The 25,863-nt window shown below is 40.9% G+C and overlaps 1 protein-coding gene across 2 annotated transcripts in view; it reads left to right on the top strand.

The window, feature by feature from the left end:
* The window catches only part of kndc1 (kinase non-catalytic C-lobe domain (KIND) containing 1), a 64,763-nt gene that overhangs the window by 12,165 nt on the left and 26,735 nt on the right, over window positions 1-25,863 (top strand). For both annotated transcript variants that reach the window (XM_012967752.3, XM_012967751.3), the window contains exons 2-14: window positions 3,407-3,605; window positions 7,693-7,751; window positions 12,944-13,090; window positions 14,113-14,227; window positions 15,554-16,461; window positions 17,197-17,311; window positions 20,107-20,178; window positions 20,266-20,327; window positions 21,182-21,340; window positions 23,201-23,278; window positions 23,450-23,528; window positions 24,125-24,275; window positions 24,362-25,122. In XM_012967752.3, the coding sequence (XP_012823206.1) occupies window positions 3,407-3,605; window positions 7,693-7,751; window positions 12,944-13,090; window positions 14,113-14,227; window positions 15,554-16,461; window positions 17,197-17,311; window positions 20,107-20,178; window positions 20,266-20,327; window positions 21,182-21,340; window positions 23,201-23,278; window positions 23,450-23,528; window positions 24,125-24,275; window positions 24,362-25,122 (2,905 nt within the window). The remainder of the gene's footprint in view (window positions 1-3,406; window positions 3,606-7,692; window positions 7,752-12,943; window positions 13,091-14,112; window positions 14,228-15,553; window positions 16,462-17,196; window positions 17,312-20,106; window positions 20,179-20,265; window positions 20,328-21,181; window positions 21,341-23,200; window positions 23,279-23,449; window positions 23,529-24,124; window positions 24,276-24,361; window positions 25,123-25,863) is intronic.

Genomic DNA, 25,863 nt, shown 5'->3' with positions numbered 1-25,863 from the left:
AAGCATTAGTCTATAGCAGAGCTGTCCAACTTCTACGGTGCCGAGGGCCGGAATTTCTCTAGCATACATGGTGGAGGGCCGCTAATGGAAGCCAGTTTTGACCACTTCCCTTTTTGAAACCACACCCACTTCAAACCACACCTATTTTATCACAATGGTGGTAGCACATCAAAATCCCAAATGCTTGGTCCTTACAGTGGGGATATCAACCATCATTCATATGTGAAAGAATTATGTCATATTAAGATATACCCTTAAATTCCATATGCCTCCTCCTCCCCTGTGGATAGCAGAGCAACCCCCAGTACATAATTACACACCTTAGGGACCATTTAATGGCTATTTCCAACTGCTAACAAACTCCCACAACAAACCCCTGCCAGGTTCACCTCCCACAAGCAGCATAGGGCAAGCAGAGTATGGCACACAGAGGCAGCATAGGGAAGGCAGAGTATGGCACACACAGGCAGAGTGCCCTATGCTGCCTATGTGTGCCATACTCTGCCTGCCCTATGCTGCCTGTGTGTGCCATACTCTGCCTGCCCTATGCTGCCTGTGTGTGCCATACTCTGCCTGCCCTACCCTGACTGTGTGTGCCATACTCTGCCTGCCCTACCCTTCCTGTGTGTGCCATACCCTCCCTGACCTATGCTGCCTGTGTGTGCCATACTCTACCTGACCTATGCTGCCTGTATGTGCCATACTCTACCTGCCCTACCCTTCCTGTGTGTGCCATACTCTGCCTGCCCTACCCTGACTGTGTGTGCCATACTCTGCCTGCCCTACCCTTCCTGTGTGTGCCATACCCTCCCTGACCTATGCTGCCTGTATGTGCCATACTCTACCTGCCCTATGCTGGCTGTATGTGCCATACTCTGCCTACAGTACCTATGTCGGAGGTGTGAAGAAGTGAACAATGGGAGTGATTACAGTCTGAGCCTGAGGTGTGAACACTGCAGGGTGGGAACAATGCAGAGATTAAAAGGTGTGAAAAACACAGGGGATTACATTTTTAAACAATACAGAGGGATTACAGCCTGAATCTGAGGTGAGAACCATGCAGGGGGCCAGTTAATCTCGGTACTGATACCATTTAATGCTTACTCAAAGGTAAGCCATCAAAGCAGCCAGACAGGTGGGGGGACAGCACTGGTCTATAGGTTAAACCCATGTAAATGGGGCTTTTCTAAGAGCCTAAAGGAATTTGTTCCCAGAATCCTGTTATGACTTATTTGCATACGTATGAGGCGGTCTCCTTAACCCTTTTAGCTTGTTCGTGAATCTACGTACATACACACCCGCAGTGTTATAACTCCCCTCTTTATTTTCACTCTATAGCTACAGACTAAAAAGTGGTCACTGAATCTGAACGGTATCTGACTAGTGACATGGATATTGACCTATATGACTGTAAACACTCCAAAGGAAATGGGTCAGTGCACAATGGAGGGATCCAACACTGACACTGCCTAAACAGCGTCTGTTCAACTATAACTGTACACTACATGTACAACTATGCAGGGAATACTGTACTGGGGGGGCATATGTTTTCCAGCATTAGTTGCCCATCAAAAGAAATGGTGCAATGTAATATGTATTCCAGTATCAGATTTTGTTTATAATATCACATAGGTCAGCACTGTCTTTCAGACATAGATTAACTGTAGCTAAGACTGTTTAATAAGCTTATGTCTGTTATGATATTATTCTGCATTATCCCTTCATTGCTGTTTCTATATTTTGCTGTTAGGGTGTTTATAAATATATTAACTTGATTAAATATAATCATATTATTAAAAATACCTGACACTTTTTAAGGTTTATTTTAAAGGACCAATGGTAAAGTTAATTTATATTATTTGCATGTAAAGCTTGTATCTGTTGATCCAGTACCTACAAATAAACTATTAATGCAGAAAGCAAGGTTTTTGCACCTTGCCCCCTGCACACAGGCCTTTGCACAAAAAAGCTAAACACAGAGACCTGAGTTTGTCCTATATAAATATTAAGCTGTTTACGTTTGCCCATTTTTGTGTTCATAAACGGGATGCGGTGGGACATAGGTGTCCTCCTTCATCCCACCCTTCCTCTAAAGCTGATGCCACACGGGGCAAATTCTCAGCCTGTGGATAAACACAAGCCAGGAATCCACCCCTAGCCATTTTTTTAGCCCCGATAGCAGGATTGCAGACGCATAAAGCGGAATTAAGTGGAATTTGACGTGAATTCCACTTTGTGTGTCTTCTCCTGGGCTAACAAAATGGCTTCAGGTACAGGCACAATATGATGTTTGATGTGTAGGGGTGAATTCTTGGCTTGTGTTTATCTGCAGACCAAGAATTCACCCCGTGTGAAGCCTAAAGCCGGCCTTACACACACTGATATTCGGTGCGTGTATGGCGGCTCGAAGAGGCGACCAGTATCATAAAAGCCTTGGATATCGGTCGACTCGGCGATCGGGCCAGGTTAAAAGATTTTGAAGGCCATTGAAGGCTCCCAAACAAAATCTACTTTCAGGGCTGAATCGGCAGGTGGAGGTAGAATTTCAATTGTTTGTACCTCCATATCTGACAATTCAGCCCTCAACGTCAGTGGAGGGTGGGAACGATCTTTCGAAATTGCTACGTGTATGGCCACACAGGGCTAATTCTCGGCCTGTAGATAAACAGCACTATCTGATTGATCATTCATGTGTTCATGAAGGATGGAAGAGGTGGGCGTGTAGGTGTTTCCCCCCCCCCCCCTGCACCCTACCCAACCCCTAAGGCTATTACCACATGGTGCTGATTCTTGGCCCGATCCGGAGAATCAGCCCCTACGCTGGCATCAGCCTTTCCTTGTGCCTTTATTAACAGAATCTGCCATCACTGGCAAGGGCATTCCCTAACCTCACTGCCCTCTCTGTGAAAAAACCCCTACACTACTGCTAATGAAACTTCTGTTCCTTAAGTCTAAAGGGCCTCTGGGTTTTTTTTTTTCTATGTTTAGTATAATAGTTTCCCTTTAAGTACCAGACCTAGACTGCAAGTTATTCTGAGGAGTGGCCTGCTGATTAAATAAATTCTGTGTAGCCCTGTGTATAGTTGTATAATAATAATAATAATAATAATAATAGAACTTATTCTGTATTAGTTGAATTTTCTATTCTGAAATGATATTATATACAGCCCGTTTATAGGATCATGTTAGCCTGACCTTCCAGATGTTGTTGAACTAGAGTTTGCAGCATCCAGCTGGCAGGACACCCATTTTGTAAACTCACTTGGACTCTTTTATAAAACATGTGGATGTGTTAGAAACCATTTAGTGTAACATTTCCTCTGTAAGTCGTCTACAAACGACGCCATGTGTTTGTGTGTATTGAATCTTCAGCTTACTAATGAATTATTGTGAAATGTCTTGGCAGGAGAATGTGTCCTTGGCTGATATTCTGTCACTACGTGACAACTGCCTTACTGAGCAGGATATTTGGGCAATCTGCCTGGAGTGCTGCTATTCCATGAAGAGTATAGCCCATTCAGCCATCTTCCAGACACTCTGCATCACTCCAGACACCCTGGCATTCAACACCAACGGCAACGTCTGCTTTATGGAGCAGCTCAGTGGTACGTACAATTTCAAACCGTTTATGTGACAACTTTTCCAAAAGTTTTTGGGCATGGAAATGGCATACACATGTATGATGGGGCTCATTTACTAAACAAATATATGGCACTATTAGCCATGTCTTTTACCCATATTGCAGCCATGTTACCCAGCATTCCAATGTAGTTGCACATATGGTGTCAGCCTGTGAGTGCACACACGGAGTGGATTTCAAGATGAAAAGTCACACTTTCATGTTTATGTGGAAAAATCTGCTAACTGTACATGCTCATAGAATGATGGTATGCCTGTGCATTTGTAAGGGAATGGGTAGGAGTGCATTGGCTGCAGGCAGAGAAAGGCTGATGAATCGCTCTGTGTGCCACTAGCCTTAAAGGAGAAGGAAAGGCTAGTAAAGAGTTAATCTCAAGCTGCAGGCTTACCTTCAGTTGTCTCAATAGCGCCCTTAAGTCTCCCCATATTTCACCTGTTCAGAAGATCAGAAGCCAAACTGGAAGAAAAACCGCTGAGCTGGGTAGAGAAGATTCCCAGAATGCATCGCTCCTGCACAGACACTATGACCAGCTACTCAGGAAGCGCATGCATATTTAACATAGACTGTGAGCGCACTTTCCATCTCACAAAGCAGGAGAGCTCAGGTAGAGTAGGTCGCGCTCGCATCTAGGGGAGGAATAAGGTTTGTGCATGCGCAGTAACTTACGCGGCGCCATGTTGGAATGATTTATATATCCAACATGGCGGCCGCAATAGAAGAAATATAGCATTTTGGAAAATCACAGACTGCAGGCAATATACAGGATATAATATGGTAAGGGGAGCACTCACCGGAGCTTCCAGCTGTATACGGCTCCCGTGCTACAACGTCTGTTGCGCCCCCGGTCCAGGCGTATTCCAACAGTCAGTAACAAAAATATTTAGATGGAGCACTGGGACCATTGCTTCATTTAAAATATCAGAAGCTGCTTCTGATGAAGTGGCACGAGGCCACTGATGTTTTTAACTCTATTAATAAAAGTGATATTTTAAATGAAGCAACGGTCCCAGTGCTCCGTCTAAATATTTTTGTTACTGAATATACAGGATATCCTAGAAAAAAAAGTAAGCGATCTGCTACAGGGACATGGGCCTTTCTGTTTAGGGGGTCGCACTTTACACCCTTTCCTTCTCCTTTAAAGGAGAAGGAACGGTTCTATCACGGGGCAGTGCCAAATGTTAGGCACCCCCATCCCCCCATGAATGTAATCACTTACCTGATACCCTAACCCCCCCCCCCCCCGTGCGATTGAACCTTTCCTTCTCATATAAAGGAATCGTATACCATAATAAAAAAAAAAAAACAGCTTTCACACTGGACTAAAAATGATTGTTATCTTTAAAATGGCCCCTGCCAGAAGCACTGTAGGAAGAGGATAGCCAATCACAGCCCTGCAGTAACAGAAGCAAATGTTTCAGTTCCCCATTAGATCAGTCCAGCTGCTGATTGGTTCCTATTCTTAGTGCAGTGTGCTGAGTGCCGCCCCTACACAGCCTGGAAAAAGAGGCAGCAGGAAGTGAAACAGATGGGGTGGACAAATAGTTGAGTGCACAGATAAGTTTGTATGTACACACATGATTTTGCACTTGCCCAATCTACCCACTGCTCTGCATCACAGATAGGGTTGCCACCTTTTACCTTGGCTAACATCAGGCTAGTGGGGGCAGATGGCATTGTGGAGGTAAACAGTGATGTATAGGGTGGGGCCATGACATGTTGGGGCAGAGCTGAGCCAAGCTGGATGCTCTAGGCAATCTGGCCGGCCACCTTTACCTCCTCTGTGAAGTAGTGTGCTTATGGGGCAGGTAAAGAAAGAAGTATGTGCCTAGCTCCCCCGCCATCGTTGTACCCTAGGCATGTGCCTCTTCTACCTTCCCCCCAGTTGTGGTGTGTTGGGGTGAATTTGTGATGTATGGGGGCGGAGTTGTGACATCAGCGGTGGGTATTGGCTAGATTTTTGTTCATTCTGGAACCCAGACAGCTGTAAACTGAACAGGACCAAGACAAACAGAACTGTTCATTTGTTCAGTTCATAAAGGAACCGGTGGCAGCCCTAATCACAGATGTTACTAAAGTTTATCCAGGTTCTTTTGTACAGAGAATTTTCCTACTTTGTATATTTGCAAGTATACATATGAGGGAGAGCCACAATATTAACTGGGTCAGTAAGCAGAGAGTTCTCAGGTTCTGAAGAGGAAGCAAGCAGCGTTGTGGCTTCTATGAGTCCTTTGCGACTGAGAGACAGGATAGCTCCATCATGCAGCTTAATTAAAGCCATAATTACAGATCAATCATTAAAACACACACACAGGAGAATTGTTGGGAAGATGTGCAATTAAGCTCTTGTTGTTGAGCAAGAGAGAGGCCATTTGTTCAGCTTGGATGTGCAGCAGGCGGTGGAAGCATTTTTTCTGCAAAGCAATAAATTATTTGCCGTGCCTTGATTTTTACGTGGGTAGAATGTACTTTAGCTTTCACCACTTTGCTTTATTTCGGTTTCTCTTAAGATTTTAGCCTGCGCAGTTCAGCTATTCTCTTCAGTCACACTAGGAGCAACAGTGAGTGGTGATTGCAGAACAGTTGGCAGTGCCACCTTCCCTTAGGCTCATTTAACATTGTCTAGATTGCATCACATTAGCAAATATTGCTGTTCCAGAAGGAGCTGTTTCTTGTCCTAAAACCCCCATGATACCCCCGCTGTCTGTCCTGACGCACTCTAAAATCTTTGGCTGTGATCTGACTATGTAGCCATCAGTGTGAGCCTTGACTTCTCTGGCTCATATCCAGTATTGGAGCTGTCTGTAATGCAAAATGCATCTCATTTTGTTTCCCTCTTACTTTTTTCTTTACCTGTCACAAGAGTTATGATATTCATTGAGTCATCCAAGTTTTTACCAGAGCTTTTTTGCAGCTGACTGAGCTAGGCCAGGCCAGTTTCCCATCAGGCTGCTGCTGCTGAAATCTGTTATACAAGTGCGCAGCAACTCCACTTCAACCACAGATAAAAAACAGTTGGGTCTATAAGTTAGGCTGCCTGTACCACCAAAAACAAATATGAAAAAAAAGTTTAAAGGTGCAAAAGGTATAATTGAATCTTAAGATTAGTCAACATAGGTCAGCGTAACTGTAACTGGGTAACTGAAACTTAAAAAAGAATATGGCTAGAAAAGCTATATCTTATATAGTGAACTCAGTGTACCCAGATATTCAGTAGCTGTATACTGGTAATAACAAAGGCCTTCTAAGTTGTGCACAGGAGCTTGCCATCTTGGATTTTGCTTGACGTTCTTTTGAGTGCCAGTGGCACTACACATGCTCAGTGTGGTCTTAGCTGCTTCTGAAGAGCTCAGTGTAGGGGTGAAGACACACTGGGCTACTAGTAGCAGCTACTTTTTCAAGGCTACTAAACTCCAGACAAAAGTGAGAGTTGCCTCTGCTAAAACACACATAGAGACAATTATCAGTAAATAATCAGCATTGTCTATTTTAGTAGCAACGACAAGTAGCTGCTACTAGCAGCTCCATGTGTCTTCACCCTAGAGGAATTTCAAAAATATTATAACATTAGCAGGAAGTGAGGTTACTTCTATCATAGTAGCCAATACTATACAGCTGATAATTCATTCATCGGCAAAATGTACTGATTTATATGCTTCCATTTAATGTGAATCATGTATCTACTAATTCTCCTGTAATCTACAACACATTTTGCCACATTAAAAAGCTGATACAGCTGTTTCCGTTGTACCTAGTAAATAGCAATAACAAGATGGAATTTGCACTGCAGAAGCAAGGGGCTCCCCTGCAAGTCATATAACAATTTTCTTTAAAATGTAATATATAAGTTGTTACTTTGCCTTTAAATGCAACCAAAAATATAAACAGGCATGTTTTCTTTTTAATGTTGGAATTTCCTTTAGTCTTTAGTCTTCACTGAAATGCCACTTATTTGGTTTAATCTGCTTTAAAACATGTGTAGTTTTAAGTTATTTTGCACTACAAAGCACTCAATGAGCCAATTACTGCAACGTCTGTGACACTTTTCCTTCCAGATGATCCAGAAGGAGCGTTTGTACCTCCAGAGTTTGATCTGACTGGCAACACATTGGAGGTAATTATATATCAGTGATGAGGCTCTTTGACTTTTTGGTTATAAATATACGTGTAATTTTGAAAGTAAAGCTACTGATATTCTCAGTGGGTCAGAACTTAGAAAATTATGTGATTGTACTTTATGTTTTTTGAGGTAAGGGCAGAGTTTGCCCATACAATTTGCTTCACTGTCACTATGTATGTATGTATGTATGTATAACTTTATTTATAAAGCGCTACTTATGTACGCAGCGCTGTACAGTAGAATACATTAATATAAACAGGGGTATAAAAATAGATAAATACAAAGTATTACAATAAGCACAAATAAATACAAGGTACAGTTGCAATAAGTTAAGAGTTAGACACAAGAGGATGGAGGTCCCTGCCCCGTAGAGCTTACAATATATATGTGAGGGTAACTTACAGACACAAATAGGCAAATATAAGTGCTGTAGGTCACAGTGGGTGACATTACAATATAAGTGCTATTTCCCAGATCAGGTGCTGGGTGAGTGCTCCAAAAGGTAGTCTTTTAGTTTGGTTTTAAAAAGACTGAGGGAGGATTCTCTCCGGAGGAAATCAGGGAGGGCATTCCCAATGTAAGGGGCAGCAAGGCAGAAAGGTTTAAGGCGGGAAACAGCAGTAGTAGTGCTGCTGCGAGGAATGAAGGAGTCGGCCAGGAACATACAGAGACACAAGGTAAGAGATGTAGTGAGGAGCAGAGGAATGGAGGGCTTTGAAGGTTAAGAGAAGGAGTTTGTAAAATATTCTTTGTTTAATAGGAAGCCACGATAAGGACTTTAGCAGGCGAAGGGCCTGAACTCTCCTGGATGAGAGGAGGAGAATTCTGGCAGCAGTGTTTAATATAGGGGGTAAAGATGGGAGTTAGGGAGGCCGATTAGTAGCAGGTTACAATAGTCAAGTCGGGATAGGATGAGTGCATGCATGAGCAGCCTAGCTTTTGCAGTAGAGAGAAAGGGACGGATTTTGGCAATATTGCGCAGGAAAAAGTGACAGGTTTTGACAGTGGTGTTAATATGGTCAGAGAAGGAGAGACAGGAGTCAAAGATCACCCCCAAACAACGCGCCGAATCGACCGGGTTGATGAGGGTGCCATCAATAGAGATAGAAAAGGGGAGGGTAGGACCAGGCTCATTAGTTCAGTTTTTGTTAGGTTCACTATAGGGATTAATCCCTAATAAATGTGGAGTAAATTATTTATTTTTCGTTTCTTGTATTCATTGTCTCTTTTTGACACTCTTATGTTATTGCAATACAAAACTATTATCACCAGAAACACTGGGGCTCATTTAGGGGCACTGTGCAAACCACCAGATTTTTTGCTGTGTGCCCCATACTTACCAAGTCAGTAGTTTGTAATGAAGATGAGGTTGCAGTAAATATAAAAAGAGATAGCAAAAACAAAAATATGGGTAGAAATATTGTATTTTATATACTAAACCTGCTGTACCAGCCTGAAGGTTTAGCAGCAATCTGGGTTTTCAAAGTTGTCCAATGGAACTCCCAGCCTGTTTAGGGTGATGTTGTGTGCCAGTGGCACTGCACATGCTCAGTATGCTCTGGGCTTTTGTTGGAAAGATAATTTCAGGGACACTGGAAATTAGCAATAGATTAGCAGCAAAGTTACAGTAGCTGACACTATAGAGTGGATTAGTAATAATTTATATGCAGAACACACTGGTTTGTATGATGCCATGTAATGTAAATCTGAAGGAATTACTAATTAGCCTTGTAGTGTATATATATTGTATATTGTGCATCAGGCCCTACACTCAGGTAACTGATAGAAGCCCAGAGCATGTGCTGTAAATCATCAGAAAAGCAGATGGGGGGCACCTATGGTGGCACAGACCTGCACTGCTAAAAGGATTTGTGTTGGGCTGGTTCAGTAACCTAAAATATAAGTGATAGCACGTCTTGACTCGTTCTTTGTTAAGCTTTAGTTTTCCTGTAGGCAACATAGCTTTGCATATAAACTGACCTATAAAACATATAGTTTAGATTTGGTGCCCACCTAAACAAGTATTTCATATTTCTCATCCATTTGCTGCTTTTATTTCAAATGAGCTTGTGTGAATATATTGCCTTGCCTTACACCAGCTTGGTTGGGTTGGCTCCGTGTTTGCGTCCCATAGCGAGACATAGTATCCAATGCCAACAAGTTGACTGAACGCATTGATCGAGCATGTTTCCTAATCGCTCTGAATTTGCCCTCAGTCCTAGAAACACTGCTGTCGTTATGAACCTGACTCAACTGGTTCCACCACATGGATTTGGCATGGTGCTTGAGTCCCTTAGTATTCCATGCTATTGTCTACATAACAATCTGTTGCCTTAATAGACTAATTACTTTATTAACACTTGTCCATTTACCTTGTGCTGTGTTTTGTTGAAGAACCCATTGAAGCTTTAAGCATTCAGTTATAAGAGACTGAGAAAGAGACATTTGCAAATAATTCAGGCAGTTCAAGGTGGAATTATTTTCTGTTTTCTAAACCTGGGCATACATTATAAGATCTGCTTGAGTCTTTCCCCAATATGCCTACCTAAGGTGGGAGATATGGGGCCGATTGGGTCAAAACAATGTGGATAAAGCCTGTCGGGGCGAGGAACACACCAATGAGCCATTGTGGTCCTCCATCCAACCAGAAAATCAAACCTGGCGATCAACATCTGGCCAATTTTTGGGCAGATATTGGTCAGGTAGGCCCTTCAGAGTGCCACATACACAGGCAAATAAGCTGCCGAATTCAGTCAAAACCTGACTCCACCTATTGCATGAAGAGAGGCAGATGCTGAGAGGGGTAGAGTGAATTGTAACTTGGTTATTTTAGAAGCAGGACAGAATTTTTCATTGGTTATATTTAGAAAGTTACTTATTTCAGTCAGATGACAGTTATACTAAATTTTCACTTTCTCAGGAGATCCCATTTAAAGGAACAGTAACACCAAAAAATGAAAGTGTATAAAAGTAGCTAAAATATAATGTGCTGCTGCCCTGCACTGGTAAAAGTTGTGTGTTTAGAGAAAGTCTACTATAATTTATATAAATTAGCTGCTGTGTAGCCATGGAGGCAGCCATTCAAAGGAGAAAGGGCACAGGCACATAGCAGATAAAACACTATTGTATTCTACAGAATTTAACTATTATCTGCTATGTAACCTGTGCCTTTTCTCCTTTTTTCCAGCTTGAATGGCTGCCCCCGTGGCTACACAGCAGCTTATTATATAAATTATAGTAGTGTTACTGTAGCAAACACACCAGTTTTACCAGTGCAGGGCAACAGTGCATTATACATTTTATTACTTTAAAGCTCTTTCATTTTTAGTGTTACTGTTCCTTTAAGTCTGCACTTGCATAGCCATCTTAACTCAACTGCCTTCTCTGTCTTCTAGAATCCCATAGCCAACCTTGAGCAAGAGTATATACATAAGGGTAACCAAACTGAATCCTAACCACATTTACTTTGCCAGTTGCTTGACTTTATTCTTTAAAATAAATATGGGCAATGACTCTGCTTCCTTTCAGTGTTTTCCTTCTAAATTTTGCAGGTTTTAAGAACATTGGCCAATGTATTAGGTCTTCTGTATCTGATTTAAATAGAGGCTCCTCCACATTATGTACATACAGGAGGAACTCTCTGCTCACATACTGGTAGTTTTTTTTAAATGAGTGAATACAATTGGATTTTAATTGACTCCTGTGAATGGTTCTGGTGTATGAGCACAGCTATTTTTACACATACTGGTAGCTACCTTAGCCATTCCAGTCATTCCAGTGGGAGATGGAGAGCCTGTAGAACTACTAGGCCAATGGATATATATGATTGTAATGCCCAATCCCAAAGAAACATAACCAGACTGTTGGAAAGTTGGAAAGTGCTGCATGACAGGGTCGAGTTCAGTTATGTCTCTGCTAGGGCCGACACTGGTATTACAAATTTACCCGCAATGTACTTGCCTGTAAATTTGTAATGACCTCTAAATACCTGGCTTCCCTGATCCGCTCTATTGACGATCATCCTTTATAACCAAGGGCCACCCCCTTGCTCCTCCTATAAACCCACCCAGAATTAGTTCTATGACCTGCACGAACATGAAGGCTGTTATTATTGACAGAAAAAGGTGGCAACCCTAGTGATATCACTGTTTTGACTGTTAAATACAGGTATAGGACCTGTTATACTGAATGCCCGGGACCTCAGGTTTTCCAGGAAAGGGATCTTCAAATTTGTCTACTAAAAAATAAATTAAACATTTAATAAGCCAAACAGGATTGTTTTGCCCCCAATAAGGATTAATTATATCTGTTGGGATCAAGTACAAGGTACTGTTTTATTATTACAGAGAAAAGGGAAATCATTTTTTAAAAAATGGACTCTATTGGACACAAAGCCTTCCTGTATTTCAGAGCTCTCTGGATAAAGTGTTTCCAGATATCGCATCCTATACCTGTACTTCCAAAAAAAATTCACTGAAATATAAATAAATACATATAAATAAAAATATATACATTTATAAATAAATATCCATTTGAAAACATTGGTGCAGTAACATCTTATACACTGCTCTGCAAGTGAAACACATTTGCTCTGCAAATAATACATTATATTCAACCCACTTGGTTAGAAGCAAATATCAAAGAAATGTGGGTGCCCTTCTACTTTCTATAAAGCTATTGATCTATATGTTGTATGTTATGATGCACTGCATTCAGTAATGATGACCACAACAAGGAATACAATATAGATCATTTAAAGTGCTAGCTATGCAGTGAATTAGGCTTCCAGCTGAATGGGAAAACAAAGAGAGCACTGATATAAATCTACAAAAACGTTAGTCAGAGGGATAAAATGCTCTGTGTAGTCCAGTACCATCTAGAGATGCACCAGTTCCACATTTTTTGTACTTATTTATTACTTTTTTGTTTTTACAAGGTGTTTGTAAAGGAATTTAAAAAATAAATTATTTGTATCTCACTAGCAAAAAAAAGTGCAAAAAACAATCCCAAATGGCAACTATTGGTATTCCTAAAATTGCATCTGCCATTGGTATGGGCATCCCTGTATGGTCACCTACAGTATACCATTGGTAAATGAGACCTTACTAGTCCAACTTACCTGTGTATGTGACTGTAAGAATGTGCAGAAATGTCTGTGTGTAACATGTAATGATTCCTTTGCCTAGGCACATGTATATTCCCTGGGCGCGACTCTGAAAGCAGCAATAGAATTTGTCATCGAGCCGGAGTTGGAAACAGAATTATGCCCAGATCTGGATTCTTTGCTGGAACTTATGCAACAGGAAAACCCAGCAGACAGACCAGATATTGAGGTATGGGACCTCTGACATTATAGACATTCCTTTATTCATTTGGAATCTACACTGTAGATTGGTATTAAAGCACCTCTGAATATATATGTGTATCTCCTACTGCTTTTAAGGTCATAAGGCACATTCACTAAAGTGGTGTCTATGAAAAGCATTTGTTTTACCCTCTGTTTTGAGTTTTACCCTGCATTCTAATCATTTTGAGCCAAAAATTGTCTACTACAAAATTTGCACTGAATATGTTAAAATGGAATCAAAATTTGCCTCTGTAAATCTGACACTAGTCACAGTGGCAGTGATGTTGGTGTGCATGCGTGTGTGGCATCAATTACAGGTATGGGACCTGTTATCCACAATGCTCAGGACCTGAGGATTTCTGGATAAGGGGTCTGTAATTTGGGTCACCATACAATAGTGTGCTAAAAAGCATTTATACATTAAACATTGTTTTGCCACCAATATGAATCCATGCAGCTTAGTTGGGGTCAAGTACAAGGTACTGTTTTATTTATTATTTAATATTATAAGGCAGGTGTAAACCATAGGGCATGATGACCCTCAGAGACATTTTCGGTGGAGTGGGAACAAGCAGGGACAAAACCAGGACCTTTGTGGGGCTCTGCAGAGCTTCAGCTGTAGGCAAAGGCAGAATCAATGCACACAACAGATTGATCTATTTTCTGGGAAGGGGCTGTAGCATGATCTCTATTGTAAGGCAAAGGAGTGTCCAAATCATGAGGGCTGCTCAACCCGCAGCCTGTTGAACTACAAGTCCCAGAAGCCCATGCCAGCCAATTCTGAGAGTTGTAGTTCTGCTGAAAGCTTGTGTACTGGATTAAAATAGTGGAACACGCATGAGTATTTTGCCCTTGGCTGCATTGCCAAATTTGTTTTTGTGACTTATGTTCCTCAAGTGTGAAGACCAATAAAATGTTTAGAGGTCAATGGGGCTCTTGGGCATATGATTATGCATGAATGAACTAAGCATTTTTCCTTCTGTATGTGTAACTCTTTCCCACGTTCAGAGCATTATATCCTTGTGTGAAACAAGACTCAACTGTTCTTCCGCTATGATTTGCCGAAGTCTTTCATCTATTGGTAGAAGAGTCCTCTCGATAGAATCAGTCAGCGCTTTCCAAGGTGAGTCTGGCTCTGTTATTCCATCCTTATTCTGAAATATAAGGTCTATACTGATGTATGAATAATAACTGGAGAGGCAGTGCAGTGTAGTTTAGTGTTATTAGTGTATTTAGTCATACAGTATTTTAAAATACAATTGTTATAGCTATATTTATACATTGAGTATTATGGTTGGCTACCAACATGGATTTATGCTCGTTAATTGGTTGTTGTTATTGTTAGTTGTAGTTTATTAGTTGTTATAAGAGGTGGGGTTTTTAAACTGTATATGGAATGTAGAAACGTCCACTTATATAGTAATAAATATATGCAGAAGTGTTCTGTGCACACAATGAACTATACCTTCATACTAGGAGGTCATTCAGGAGGACCCAGATTCTGCACAAGGCAGACCTTGCCATGTTGTTTGGGTTGTTTTCCCTAATAAAAGACAATGGCCTTTTGGTCCCAATGACAATAAAGCTTAAGGGCTCTGGTACACGGGGAGATTAGTCGCCCGCGGCAAAACTCCCTGCTCGCGGGCGACTAATCTCCCCGAGTTGCCTTCCCTCTGCCATCCCACCGGCGAACATGTAAGTCGCCGGCGGGATGGCAGACGCGGCGGCGCGATTTCGCGCAAATCGCCGAAAAAGACTCGCGAGTCTTTTTCGGCGATTTCCCGAAATCGCGCCGCCGCGTCTGCCATCCCGCCGGCGACTTACATGTTCGCCGGTGGGATGGCAGAGGGAAGGCAACTCGGGGAGATTAGTCGCCCGCGAGCAGGGAGTTTTGCCGCGGGCGACTAATCTCCCCGTGTACCAGAGCCCTAAAACTCCAAACAAAAAGCCACTGGCTGACCAATGGGTTATTGCTAATGGGGATCTTCCATGTTTATTGTGGTGCCACAGACACAACTAATCAATCAAGTTTTGAGGCAAATTCAGCTCTTTCTCAATACAGGTATGGGACATGTTTATGACCTTGGGTTTTCTGGATAAGGAATCTTTCTGTTATTTGGATCTCCATACTTTGTCTACTAAAAAATAATTTAAACATTAAATAATTTGCCTCCATTAAGGATTAATTATATCTTAGTTGGGATCAAGTACAAGGTACAGTTTTATTATTACAGAGAAAAATGCAATAATTAAAAAAAAGAAAAATTGAATTATTTGCTAATAATGGAGTCTATGGGAGCTGGTCTTTCTGTAATTTGGAGCTTTCTGGGTACATAACTGTATATTGCAAAACCATACTTCAGCTGGATCACCCTTACCCTAGTCTCAATAGAATTTTATTAACAGAATTTATTCAGACAAAATAACAGTGATTATTTATTTGCTGTAGATGGTTGGGAATCTCTTTGGAAAGGTATGGACAAACTTGGAGTGAATAGAAAACTGCAAATGACTGAAAAATGCCCAAGCAATAAATCTTCCATAATGGACAACTTGAATTCTACCAACCATCGGACTGTTAGTCACTCAATCACTACTTCCCAAAAGGAGGAGATACAAAATGGCTGCATAGAGAATGGAACACAACTGGAAACGCTGTGCCCAGCTCCACATTCGCTCCCCGGACATCCCTTTGAGAAACCCAGAAGTGAAGGTACTAAAGATTTATCTCCTGAGGAATATGATCGTTTTCTGGAGGAAAGGACTAGAAACAGCTTTAAGAAACCACAAAGAAGCAAATATATATGTGAAGCCAATAACTTGGATAAATATTCATCTTCCCATTCCCCGCCAGGTGCTGGAAGGATTACGCTGAAAAGCTGGCCATCTGTGCCTAGCTGTGCCTCGCCAGCTGACAGTACGGGCGAACAGCTTTGTACAGGTGATGCAAGCCCAAGCCAGACAAAAAAGTTTATTTGTTTTGTGAATTCAAAGATAACCGACAGCTCTTTAGTTTCATGCAACTCCATGCCAAACCACAGAAACTGCAATTCTCCCCTCAACCATCCACTGTGCCAGTCCCATGTTTCCTATGAAAACCTTGTTACAGCGCTGGCAAAAGAAAGCCGGCATTCTTTATGTACAGACAAAGAAGCCATTCCAGAAATGTGTGCTCCATCCGAGGCTCATTCAAATATTAAGCACTTAAATGCAAGTAGATGGCCCTCAGGACATGGAGAGTCTACTCCAAACCCTTCATTTTACAAAGATCAAGTGACTGCTACAAGACATGACAATTCTCCTGAGCTAGACATTAATGAAGTAAAAGGTTTAAACATTTCAAGTGATGATCAGAAGGTAAATAGAACTGTTTTTAATTGTTGTTTATAAACATAAGTCAGATTTCCCCTTTAACCAGTGTATAGTTTTTATAGGTCTTATGGCCTTGCACAATAGTTTATCTGGACATAAATGACACAGTTACCTTCTCCCTTTTTTACAAATAGATATGCCATGAATTAATACGGGAAGGACTCTACCCATAACTTGGAAGTTTACTAAAAAAGTAATTTAAACATTAAATAATTTGCCTCCATTAAGGATTGATTATATCCTAGTTGGGATCATTTTTTAAAAATGGAGTCCATGAAAGATGTCCTAGTAATTTGGAGGTTTCTGGATAACCTGTACAGGAGTAGGAATATCAGACTCCCTTAGTAGCATTGTATAACTGGAGGACCTGGCTAAACATTCAGGTTTATTGTTCTCAGTACAATGAAATAACTCCCATAACTTACATACTTTTAGAGGCCCCAATGCCTTTGTTTGGCCTTGACCTGCAAATCAGACTGACCATCCAGAGGATTGTCCAGTGGGTCTGGCCGCTCCCAGTGGACCCTTGTCTAGGAGAATTTCCATCAGAACCTATTTATTTCCACCCATGGACCATATAAAAATTTCTAACATGGACCCAGGCTGTTAGGCTAAGGTGGGCCTTAAGACACCCAGTCTTATGCTGATTGACTGTAAGCTGTCCTTTCCTGTCCTACTGCAAGACTCATTGATTGTATTCATATTTTGCTTTCTTTTTAGTGGATTTCACTTAAAGAACTTGTTCTTAAGCATGGCACTCCATTAAATGAAGAAGAGCTGTGGTCATTATGTCATGAGTGCTTATACACACTACAGACATACATTGATTATCCAGGTACTGCTGCATTTATATATTTATGCCAAGTAAAAAACAAAAAGTGAATTTACTAAAAATATGTGTTATGAGAATGACATTATATACAGTAGATTCATTGGTAGAGGCTGCAGCTGGGGGGGATGCAGCAAGCACACTCTTGGATTGCTGGGTCTGGTAAACTATTAAATTACTTTTGTACTAGACTGTTGTAGCATTTAATAATTTTATTTTATTAGGTTAAATAGGTTTTAATATATTTTTTTTCTTTTAGTTGGTCAGGGTTCTGTAAATATTTGTATTGAACTACACTACTATAAGGTCCTATCTCTTTATAAAGACTGTGAGCTGTACTCAGTACAGATGGCTGGGTAGACTATATTACATAGTTACATAGGGTTGAAAAAAGACCAGTGTCCATCAAGTTCAACCCATCCAAGTAAACCCAGCACACCTAACCCACACCTACCAATCTATACACTCACATACATAAAATATATATACAACCACTAGTACTAACTGTAGATATTAGTATCACAATAGCTTTGGATATTTTGATTGTTCAAGAACTCATCCAGGCCCCTCTTAAAGGCATTAACAGAATCTGCCATTACCCCATCACTAGGAAGGGCATTCCACAGCCTCACTGCCCTCACCGTGAAAAACCACCTACGCTGCTTCAAATGGAAGCTCTGTTCCTCTAATCTAAAGGGGGGGCCTCTGGTGCGTTGATTGTTTTTATGGGAAAAAAAAACATCCCCCATCTGCCTATAATCCCCTCTAATGTACTTGTACAGAGTAATCATGTTCCCTCGCAAGCGCCTCTTTTCCAGAGAAAACAACCTCAACCTCGACAGTCTAACCTCATAGTTTAAATCTTCCATCCCCTTTACCAGTTTAGTTGCACGTCTCTGCACTCTCTCCAGCTCATTAATATCCCTCTTAAGGACTGGAGCCCAAAACTGCACTGCATACTCAAGGTGAGGCCTTACCAGGGACCTATAAAGGGGCAAAATTATGTTCTCATCCCTTGAGTCAATGCCCTTTTTATACAAGACAGCACTTTATTTGGTTTAGTAGCCACAGAATGACACTGCCTGGAATTAGACAACTTGTTATCAACAAAAACCCCTAGATCCTCACAGTTTTCTAGATGTTATACTATATAAAGCAAGTCTTGTGGGTAGGTGTTGTTACAATATTCAGTATACTGAAGGGGGGCAATATTGAACTTGCTCAACAGCTACAGGTAGAGAAGAATTCCAAGAGGGCATAAAACTGGAAAGCAGAAAGCTGATCAGCTGGTGTGACTGTGTATGATAAAATCCATGCTTTTGAAGGCAGCAGTATAATAATTACCAGTTGTGATTCTCTCTGGGAAGCAAGAAAAATGACCCCCCCCAACCTAATTTTTTTAGAAATATACCCAATTACTCAGATTGAGAGAAAACCATAATAGTTTGCATGTGACTCACAGGGACCATTTTCAACCCTTCCCTTGTGATGGATTCTGGAACTTGAGGTCCTACTGCTTTCCAGAGAATCTGAGTCACTTCCTCCATTACACTGTATTGGCATGGGGTGAGTGGAAGTAGAGTTGAAATAGGCAGAAGGCATGGTCCTAAACTGCAAAGAGAATTGTAAAGTAGAGGAGACATAATTCTGGCAGCCTACAGAAGGCCAGGAATGGTCCTTGCGAGTCAGAGACAGACAATCATGGTTTCTTCCACCTTTTCTGCATAAGCCTGACTAAATGCTCCCACTGCCTGACACACTTGCAGCCGGATATCCTTAGTCAAACCCATAAGTAGCATTCAATTTAAGTTTTATGCACAGATCACTAGAACAGATATTTACAGTCATTGCAAAGAGCAGAAGGAAGCTTTAATGAAAAGACCAGAATGTTACATCAGTGCTGCCATCATGTTATGCGTAGAATGGAAAATCTAATTCTATAAACGCGGTCATCTCAGAGTATGAGACCCCTATCTCCTTTGTCAGGCAGTAATCTGCTGACAGAGGATGTTTGTACCATATATACAAAACAGTCTTTCTTGTGGGGCAAAAAAAAAAAAGCCTCACCAGATACAGAAGAAGCCCAGCAGTTTTACATAATTGCACGCGTGTGAAGATCATTTCAGTTGCTAGCATTATATAAAGCACTGTGATGTATTTGGCAAAGCCACTGTACTGCATTGTTCATCTACAAATCCCAGTTCCCAGCTGCTTTCTTCATATGGAATATAAAAGCTACATTGGAATCGATTGCTTCCTGGGGCTGAACCTATTTTAACTTGCATTTAATGTATTTGAGTATCAAAATTGTACCATTATTTTGCAAAGCTTGATGATAGTATAAGTGTGCGTCTTTGTACACAGACATAGTTTTCCCAAAGATTAAGCCATCACTTCCATAAAATATAGTTAAAAATCCATGCTTTATTTTTTGATATTAAAATGCATAGAAAAGGTTCAGGTATATCATTGGGTGACGTTTTTCAGACCATAGGCATCCTGCCTGTAGGTATCATTCCTATGAATGAACTGCTCAGATGGGAAAAAAAATAGGCAGATGATGATTGGGCAGGTTTAAAAATCCCATCAGGATGAGGAGCACATTGGCTCGTTGATGTGATCCTTGTCCCGATGCCCTGTATCCGATCAATGTGATCCAATTGTTTGGCCCGGGGGCCAAACATTCAGATCAATTTTATATCACCCACCTCAAGGTAGGCATATCAGGGAAGGATCCCCATTCATGGCAGCCTTTATGTGACTTTAATCTGTTTGTTCATTAAGTGTTGATTTTTTTGCAGGTATTTTATATCTGGAATCTGTGTTTGTTGATAACAGCGGAGAAGTTCTCTTCTTTCCTTATGAAGATAAAGGTAAGATATTGCAACGGTAACCTGTGGGTGTGTGAAGTACTGTATATGGCAAGCCGCAAAAAGCATCTCTTTCTTCTCTACCTGTAGAACCCTATGACAATCTTTGTGTGCCACCAGAATTTGACCCTGAAGGAGTAGGATCAGAGAAGGTAATATCATTTTCCTTCATGGTGCAGGGATATAAATCTGTGTTATTTCATTATTAATAGATGTTATTTCTGTTTATGTATAAACATTGGTCCCAAACCCAGATCAACATGGCAGCTTAAATGGGCTGCTAAACATAGTTGAGATACTTTATGTTCTTGATCTGTATCAGCACTTAAATGACCTTCAGTTTTTTTCATGTTTTACCATTCAATGTATTTGTGCACAGCCAGCCACATTGCTGGTGAGGGAAACTCATACGTAGCCAGGGATGTACTAGGGGTACTCAAGTCATGACCCTAAGAGGGGCTTGTGGGGTGGGCAGATTTTGGTTAGATCATTGGGGCTGTTTTTGGTATGATGAGGTATAGTTATAGTTATTTAGACACTATTCCAATTGGCAGGGCCCACCTCTGGGTCTAGATGGACCAACAAGCTAATATCCCAGGTCCCCCTGGGGAGGGGGCCCTGTTAACTTAGTAGAATAAGACCTTGTTAACTTAGTAGCATGGGGCCCTATACATAGCCACAGATTTGACAATTCTCAGGTCATGGACAGAGAATAGGCAGAAGTTATTGATACTGAGATAGGGTGAGCTGACCCAAAAGTGTGCATGGTATGAGTTGGCACTAGAATAAGCTGACACTGGGGAGAAAGTATAGTCTGGCATCACTGGGATACAGAGAAGGATCAGTTATTTTTCTAATTCATTAAACATTTTTTAATGATTTCATCTCTCCCATAATCCTTATTGTTCAGATTTGTCGTTGCTGGTTTATACTCTTTTATGTTATTGTGTTGCTTTCATTTTCTCTAGCGGAAATAACTAGAGTTAAGGTTTTGTGTTTTTTACAGGCCTGTGTTTATGGTATAGCAGCTATTTTATGGTCAGCTGCAAAGCTCAATTTCCCCTGTAATCATAAGCTGGCTCTGCCTAAAAGGCTAAAGCAGTTCCTTCTACAGATGGCAAAGCAGAATTGTGCTGAGAGACCAACAATAGCCGAAGCTCTGAAGGTAATCTCGGGGAGAGCAGTTTACTTTATGGTATATGGAGAAGCGTATAGTCTCTGTCAATACAAAATGTGCTAGATGAAGCAGAAGGCCTTTGTTAGACACATCTGATTTTAATAGGATTTTTAATTTGTTCACAATGTATAGAATGCATTGTAGTATTCTTACGTCTAATGAAAAGCAGGGATCTCCCATTTATGAGAGATGCTTCATGTGAAAGTTATTTTAATTCAACGGTTTGGAAAAAAACACCCACCAGCTTGCTGCAGCTGTCTCAGAGACTTTCAGTCGGATACTTACTGTGAGTTTTGTTAATAAGTTCTGCTTGGATTCAGCACTTTAACAGTTAAACTGAGCTCCACAGAGGAGGTTAGGAGAAAAAACATGTTTCTCCAACACAATGGACAGGTAGAGCAGAGTATTGCCATCACTTAATTGGCTGCTAGACTGGAGGGTGTGTTTGGTAACCTTAGTTGATAAGAACTGAACATGCTCAGTAAGGCAAAGGGGGCCAAGTGAATTAGAGGAGGAGAAAGAATCCAAAGTGATTAAGGGTGTTGCAGCCTTACTATTAACCTTTCTACAACCAGAGTGGCAGGTATTTAAAGATTTAAAAAAGTTTTAGTATGTTACAGAATGGCCAGTTCAGTTGGTCTTTATTTTGGGCTTTTGTCATATTTTTTTTTAATTATTTGCTTTCCTCTTCTGACTCTTTTCAGCTTTCAAAAGGGTTCCTCTTTATAGTTAACTTTTTATTACTTATCTTCCTATTCAGACCCTCTCCTATTCATATTCCAGTTACTCATTCATTCTACTGATTGGTTGCTAGGGAAACACTAACAACCATGTATTTGCCAAACTGAAAAGTCGCTGAATAAAAAGCTAAATAATTCAGAAACCACAAATATTAAAAAATGAGACTTGAATATCACTCTCTACAGATGACCAACCCAAAATTTGTATAAATGCCCCCCAAAAATTAACAGAACCTCAGCTGGATTGTGTCCAGCAGCGTGGAATATTCTCCAGCACCTCAACGATTTGCCGAAGCCTTCCCATGTGATCCTGAAAGATATGTCTTTTCTCAAGCGGGGGCAGAAAGTGCAGGCTGAGGCTGCTGCCAGACGGGGCTGATTCTTTGCCTATGGATAAACGCAGGTCGATACGTTAGGATCAGCCTTTCCTTGTGCCTGCACCCAGAGTCATTGCGCTAACCCTGGTGCTGGCACATGGAGCAGATTGTGGCACCGACATACATACTTGTGCGTTTTAGCCAACGCAAAGGATGGGGGTGCTGGTGTAGGGGCTGATTACACAGGACGACAATCAGTCCTATCTGGCATTAGCGTAAATCTGGCTACGCGTTACCCATTAAAATGTAAAAACTGCAGTTCTGTAATACTTTATACTGAATATTGTAGATATCAGAAAAGGGGAAATTATATATGTGTGTGTACAAGTATGGATATACACTGTAAATATATTGCCCTATTACTTAACTCAGGTATCAGATTTTCTGTTCTTGGCACACTATCACCAGTGAAGATAAAAACAAAAGATTTTCTAATAAACACACAGTAATGTGGTCTTTTTTATACACTCTTGTATTGTTTTATTCATGCGTTTAATGCTCTAGTGTCTCTCATACTGTGGAATTCTTTATCAGGAAAGAAAATGCAATGTGTCTGCTCTGTAAAACCTGATGCTTTGGGAATTCATGCAATATGTATTAGATAAAAGCTCATCATTCCTTATGATGCTCTTGAACTTTCCACACAGCAAGCATCTGATGCGCAGCCTGTTTATATTCTGCAGAGTTACTTTTAGCCATTGGGTTTAACAAGCCTTTATGTTGTTTTATAGATATGCAAAGATTTTCTGCAGCAGAGAAGTATAGACAGCAAAGGAACCTTGGCTCGCCTAAGCAGCCTTGCATATCAGGTGAGGATTTTCAGATTTTTAGGCTAGGTACAGTACTGGCCCATTTATTATTTACAGGTTGATCTTTGGCTCCAGTATTGTTTAAAGCCCTCCGTTTGGAGGATGGTGGTAGTTAGCCTTTCTCTGATTTTGTAGGGCTTTGTATTTATGTATTCTTTCTTTGGTGTTTAGATTAGCCAGAATAAAGAGATGGACCTTCCAGATAGAGTTTCTCCTGAAGATTCCAACAATTGTTACCTACCCTCAGCAGGTAATTTCTCAGATTTTGAATACCTCACTGATTTTAATTGCTTTTAGCTTCTTATAAATCATATCAGAGCTTCCTTTAGTTGAATACAGAGCTGTCATTAAGGGGATCTAAGCAGGGACCATTGCTCTTGGCCCCACATACTACAGATGCAATTAAAAGAATTTTGGAAGTTTAAATAATGTAGCTGTGGACTGTGCTTGCTTTGCATGTAACTTTAGGGATAACACCCTTTAGGTGGGGACTGTGGCTGTGGGATAGCAGGTATAGTAGCGAGAGATGGTGCCTATAGTAGCAGTGGGGATAATAGCCTCTGGGAAGGGACTGTGGGATAACAGGTATAGTAGGGTTTGACTAGTAGTTGTGTTCCACTAGTAGTTAGGGTAATAGCATGTGGGAGGGAATTGTGGCTATGGGATAGAAGAGAACAATATTAAATGGTTCTTTAGTTGCTGAAGTGCAATTCCAAGGAGCAAAAGGCTGCAGGTCCTTAGGTTGAGGCCTGCACAGAATGTATTGTTCCAAGTTCTGCCACTACTAAAGATCCCCCTGCTATAACAAACCTAATATTTAGGGATTCTTCCATATTGTGTTCAAAGGGTTTGTTCCGGTTTCAGCCAAGAGTAAGCTGATGGCAGTGAAAGGCCCAGTTCCAGTAAAAGACAAGCCAACCAATTTGCCTGCAGCTTTTACATCTCCAGCCTCGTATTTCAGACCAATAATTTTAACTCAAAATCATGATGTAAACAGGTATGTGTTCATTTGTACAAACCTCTAAGGATACCTTATTTTCTGTTCATACCATTCAGAACATTTATTTATTTATTTATTTTTAGCAATCAGAATCTATCTACAAGTACTAACATGGAAGAGGGGGACATTGTGGAAGCAGAAATTTCCATCAGTGACATTGAAAACCACACAGATGACACGATGTGCCAGAGGCCTAACCCTAGTACAAATTCTTCAAATGGCCAAAACCTAAATCTGTTGCAGTCGTCCATTTCAGACTCTTCGTCTGACTGTAAAGAAAAGACTTCTTCGAGGGCCTCTTCCATCTCCTCCAGTTCTTCGACCTTAACAAGCAGTCCAGTTATAAACAATTATATTCTTAAACAGGATCCAAAAACTGGAAATCTGAAACTGGTACGCGTGCAGCTTAGTGTACCAGAACATATACCAAGCGTTTCCCTGGAGGCTGGGCCTTCACCTCAGCAGACGAAGGCTGAGAAGACATCAACGCATACTACAGCAGCAAACTATGGCTCAGATAGGATGAGTTCAAAGAACTCTGCATCCCTTCCTGTGCCTGTTCTTGTTAAAGGGGAACATTTAGAAACCAAAGTTAATGATACCATAGGAAAATTAGCACTATCTACTTTAGGCTTGACTTCCATTTTGGAAAGCCCACAGATTCATCAGATTGCTGATGCTGGCCCAAATAAAGGGAGCAATGGGTGTATGTCCCTAGAGAACGTGGTTAATGTTGCCTCCCAAAGGACATTATGTTCACCCTTACAAAAAGTTGTCCAGATTATTCATGATGAGTTTGCATTTGATGGATATTTGGAAAACGGAGTTGAGGATATTGCTATGGGTAAGTACAGTAGCGACCGATGTTGCCCAGCTGTTTCCAAATATATCCCTTTATATAAAGCCAGAACTTGCTAGCATGGTTTTTATCACATTCACATCAAGGCATTTTTTTATTTAAGGGAAAGTAACACTGTTTATAATGTGATGATGATTTCTGGATTGGGGCAAAACCTTGTACATGTTACTACATAATCACTTCTGTTTGCTAACAGCTTATTCTCAGCATCCAAGCGCCCTATTTCATCATTGTATTGCATTTTCATGCCAGTTTTTTTTTTAATTTTCGTTATAAATGTAATTTCACAGTTGTCACACGTTGAGACAAGATTGTGCTTGTCTTTGTTTGATAGAGAAGCTTCTGAGTTTATCTCCCAATAGCAGTCTGAATCTCTAGTGATAGCTGCTTTTGTGAGCCTGTAACAAATTGCATCCCCTTCAAAATAATGGGAAGTTATCACCTGCTATTTCAACCCTGGATTGTTACAGTACTACTAGATTGAAATCCTGGCAGTCTTACAGGCATGTGTGACTGGAGGATTTAGAATGAGAAAGGGAAAACTATACGAACAAGACATGGACAAGTGGGTCAGACCCCTTCAAAGGGGATGGGGAAGCCTTGCAACAAGAATTTCTCTATCGTCCCTAGGTAGCATAGGACAGTGGGTCAATACACACCTTTCCGACTAGTAGGCAGAATGGAACTAAAAAGTAGGTTGTCCTCCAGGAACTCTCCCCTTCCCTG

The sequence above is a fragment of the Xenopus tropicalis genome, chromosome 7 (genome assembly GCF_000004195.4).
Source record: "Xenopus tropicalis strain Nigerian chromosome 7, UCB_Xtro_10.0, whole genome shotgun sequence".
NCBI lineage: Eukaryota > Metazoa > Chordata > Amphibia > Anura > Pipidae > Xenopus > Xenopus tropicalis.
This window is presented reverse-complemented; position numbering and strand designations above follow the sequence as displayed.